Source organism: Protomyctophum bolini (assembly GCF_963924005.1).
Source record: "Protomyctophum bolini genome assembly, contig: SCAFFOLD_361, whole genome shotgun sequence".
In the NCBI taxonomy this organism is placed as follows: domain Eukaryota; kingdom Metazoa; phylum Chordata; class Actinopteri; order Myctophiformes; family Myctophidae; genus Protomyctophum; species Protomyctophum bolini.
This window is the reverse complement of record NW_027666206.1, coordinates 53,060-57,039: the sequence shown is the minus strand read 5'-3', so window position 1 is coordinate 57,039 and position 3,980 is coordinate 53,060. Positions and strand designations below refer to the sequence as shown.

The 3,980-nt window shown below is 39.4% G+C and overlaps 1 protein-coding gene across 1 annotated transcript; it reads left to right on the top strand.

Moving 5' to 3' along the window:
- Positions 1–443: 443 nt before the first annotated feature.
- LOC308312038 (uncharacterized protein) lies at positions 444–2,455 on the top strand (the record flags this gene model as incomplete). The annotated part of the gene is made up of 4 exons (XM_080794445.1): positions 444–554; positions 1,072–1,165; positions 1,798–1,885; positions 2,069–2,455. The coding sequence occupies exons 2-4, from the start codon at positions 1,104–1,106 to the stop codon at positions 2,453–2,455; spliced, it is 537 nt and encodes a 178-aa protein (XP_080650571.1). The 5' UTR covers positions 444–554; positions 1,072–1,103.
- Positions 2,456–3,980: the final 1,525 nt, after the last annotated feature.

Sequence of the window (3,980 nt, the reverse complement as noted above, 5' to 3'; positions counted from 1 at the left end):
GGTATATCGCCACGGCGCAGCCGTACTGCGCAACCCCATGGATCTTTCCCTTTTCTTCCAGCAGCCAGCAGACAGCCCTCGCAGGGAAAAAAATGTCCGAAACTAGTAAGTTTTATACTCTTTTAAAAGTGTTGTTGTGTCACGGAAGGTAATTGTAATATGTTTTGGGATAGTATTTAGTTGTTTAAGCTATAAAATGTATCATGACAGAGCCAAATAAAGAAAATAAGAAATGTTGTCGTCGGAGATTTACGCTAACGCTAACACTATTAAGTAACGCTATCGCGTTACTCCCCCGGTGCATTTCCTCAACAGCAAAACTAAACATGCGTTGTTGGACATGTCACGACGAGTCAGACTAGTATTTGGTTTAAATTGTGGTTTATTCTGGATTCTTTTGGGTCGGTAAAAGCCTAATTTGAGGTGGCCTAATGTATTTTTATTGCATTTATCAGCAGTACAAGACGAGCCAATATTTTTATTGCATTTATCAGCAGTACAAGACGAGCCAACTCCGGCAACTGAAACTGAGACTGCTCAGTTCAACTATAAATGTAAGTCTTGTGTGTGTGTGTGTGTGTGTGTGTGTGTGTGTGTGTGTGTGTGAAATGATGATTACTGTACAGCAGTGGTTGCCAAAGTGGGGTCCCCCAGGCCTTGAGGGAGTTCCAGGGGGTCCCCAGCTAAATGATAGTTAAATGATGGACCCTTATGTGTCTGTAACTCAGAGATAGATTGTACAAATGGTACAATCTCTTAGTTGAACCTGGTTCCATTTGTACACTCAGAGTTAAATGATTTTACAATATACATTGGGGTCCCAGAGATAGAAATGCTGCATTAAATGGGGGTTCATAGCCTAATTCAGGTCAAACTTTGGGTCCCTTGAAATGAAACTGTTTGTAAATCACTGCTAGAGCTGTAAAAACATTTTTATGGGGGGTCTGTCCCTAGCATATCTTTTCTAATGGGGGTCTGCAGGATAATAGTATCATTTTGGGGCTCCTTGACATGAAAAAGTTTGGGAAGCACTGCTATAGAGGACTAGATAGTAATGTATTTTATTTTTAGGGACCACCTCTTCAAACAAGCGCTTCATACAAATGAGAAAAGAACACGAAGACCTCTTCACGGGCCAGAAATTCACGGCAACTGCAGCTTGGACGTGAGTGAAAATGGCCCATTTGTAGTATGCTACCAGAATGTCAACATTGGACTGTGATAATCCATTTTTGTGTAAAGATTACCTAAAAGCAATATTTCAATTTATTTGGGTCATTTTAAACCGTGAAAACCGTGGACAGTTGTATAGTACATGGATTAAAGTTCAGTCATTTGGATTCCATAGAAACCAGCGTGTCTGCACACCAAAAATAGCAGATATACAAGCTCACAACACGTTGCAGTGCGACATGTTGATGATTGGCTATTTTCAGTCATTTATTAATTCATGTTATTTTAACAGTTTGACTGTCATTCTTCTCATTTGCCGGAAATTCCAAAGAACTTTGAAGACCCATTGCATATTATTTCATAATGTGACAATATCAAGATATGTCTCAAATGAAAGGGGAATCTTTCCTCTTTACTCAGAAAAAAATATATGTTTGTAGCATGTTGCATTCTTTAGATAAAAACAGTTTTATACAGCTCGCTTTCACCGTAAACAGGCCTCTTAAAAACTTGACGCTTATGTAAACACCTGCGCCACCCCAAGGTTACATAAATGTGTTTGTGGTCATTTGGCCCTTACTGTCTCTATTGTGTTAATGTGGTGTATTGACTTTAATCTCTTAGTGTCATTCTGGAGAAAATGGACCTTGCCGAAAAGGTTCATCCCAAGCAAGCCAAGAAGAAGTGGGAGAATTTCAAGGCCAAATACAAAGTAAGTATGTAATTATACCTTTGAAATAACCAAGTGCCAAGTTCTAATGTTTATGACATGGCAACCTGTTGTAAAGTCATCATTGGACCACAACAGAACATATTACCCAAGCACCAACACGGCGCACTGCCATACAAATAACCTGTTAAGCCAGTGGTTCTGAAATCTTCATTTCCAACTCAGGAGTGCAAGTATCCGAAGACTGGTGAGGGGGTGGATGGAAAAGCCACAGCTGCCTCATGGGCTTATTTCGCCATGATGGACGAGGTTTTGGGGCAGAGGCACTCCATCAACCCCCCTGTCCTGCTTGCCTCCGCTGGCGTGGACGTGGCTGTAGACGCTGAGGTCATACCAGACATACCAGCACTGTCAGCTGGAGAAGGGTCCGGGACACCAGGGCCCAGTGTCCAGGCTGGCCAGAAAAAAAAAAGGGGGAGAGATGATGACCTGATTGACCTCATCAAAGAGGACATGCAATTACAAAGGGAGGCGGAGGAGCGGCGGTCAAGAGAAAACGCAGAGAGGATGGATCGGCTGTTCTCTCTACTGGAGAGAATGGTTGATAAATAGTTTAAAATGTAGTACAGAGAACGGCCAGTTCATCCTCTCTGCAATGTTCACGTTCGGTGCAATCAATTTGTGTTTTTTATTTATTATTTATTTATTTATATATTTATATATTTATATATTTATATGGGGTCCATGTTGGGATCAGCTGCACAGTTTTCTCCCCCAGTGTTTTGTAATGATTTCCATTGCCTTTTTTTTTTGTGAATTAACTTTAGCAGTTGACATTTTGTTTTAACTTGACATGATTGCATACTTGTGTTCTCCTCAATTAAGTGTAGACTTCACTTTTATTTTGGATGACAAAAGCCCAAAATAAAGTCCAGTGTTTTGCATTCCATTTGACCTTTATTTCCTATTTATTTATTTGGTATGAGACATGACGTATGTTTGTTACATCTAGGATCCTTATCCTCTATCCTGGGGCAATCCTTTTTGAATCTCACCCCTGACAAATACCTCATTACAAACAAAATTAAAATTAAAGCGGAAACCCTCAAAACCACTTCAACTAATGGGAAATGAAAATAATGCAAAATTATAACCATCTCTCCGATAAATGTACGAGACATCAATTAACGAATACAACCAGTTTAACTGAACCATATTATTTATTGTTGCCATTTTCACCCTGGTAAGTACCCCCTCCCCCCATACCATTTCCCATAAGAACAAATCATTTTAACAGGAGCCATTTGTGACAAACAACGAAAGAAGTAGGCTACCATTAAAGGCAGCAATAATGAAAAGACAAACAATACACAACCAAAGCAAAAAATATCTTTTCTCAACACGGATTGAGTGTAGCATTTCTGTAGTTTTGCTTGTTGGCTTTAATTTGAAGAGCTGACATAGAAGGGGTGGCGGGGGGTGTGTGTGATTAGAATAAGGTACTCCTATGTATTTAATGACAAAGTTGTCTACCAATCACCCTTATTCTGTTCTTTTGTCCCTCTGAATCTACACCAAAATAGCCAATCTATGTACAAACTGTCACAAGTCTTGTCTTTTTTTTGCCCATTGTGGCATGCCCAGAAATGGGACGCTAAGTCTTCACAGCCCTATACATCAAAGACATGTGTGACAGATGTGAATTATTGAATACAGTGACAGCAACAATAATAATCTTCATAATATTAAAAGATGCTAAACAAATGTCGTGCATTGTGAAGGGTCTTTTGGTCATTTCACCTCACATTTTCAGGCCTCCAAGACATTGGACCCCACTGAAGAAAACAAAAGTTCAAAAACAATAATGTTCCTACTGCTTAAGAAGAGTACATTCTTTCAGCCATTGACAAAAGAAAAGAGACATTTTAAATAAAATGGAGGCATAATACAATAAAATTATAAGCAGAGATCCTATGTTGTAAATTGGATATTCAACATTGCCAGATGTAGCAATCATGACCTCACAATTACGTGTTTAGTGATGTTACAGAGGCAACAAGCAGGGCTAACCTGCCGTCCTATTGTCTACAACAGACATGCACATGAAATGACACTTTCATACAGACTTTATGTAAAA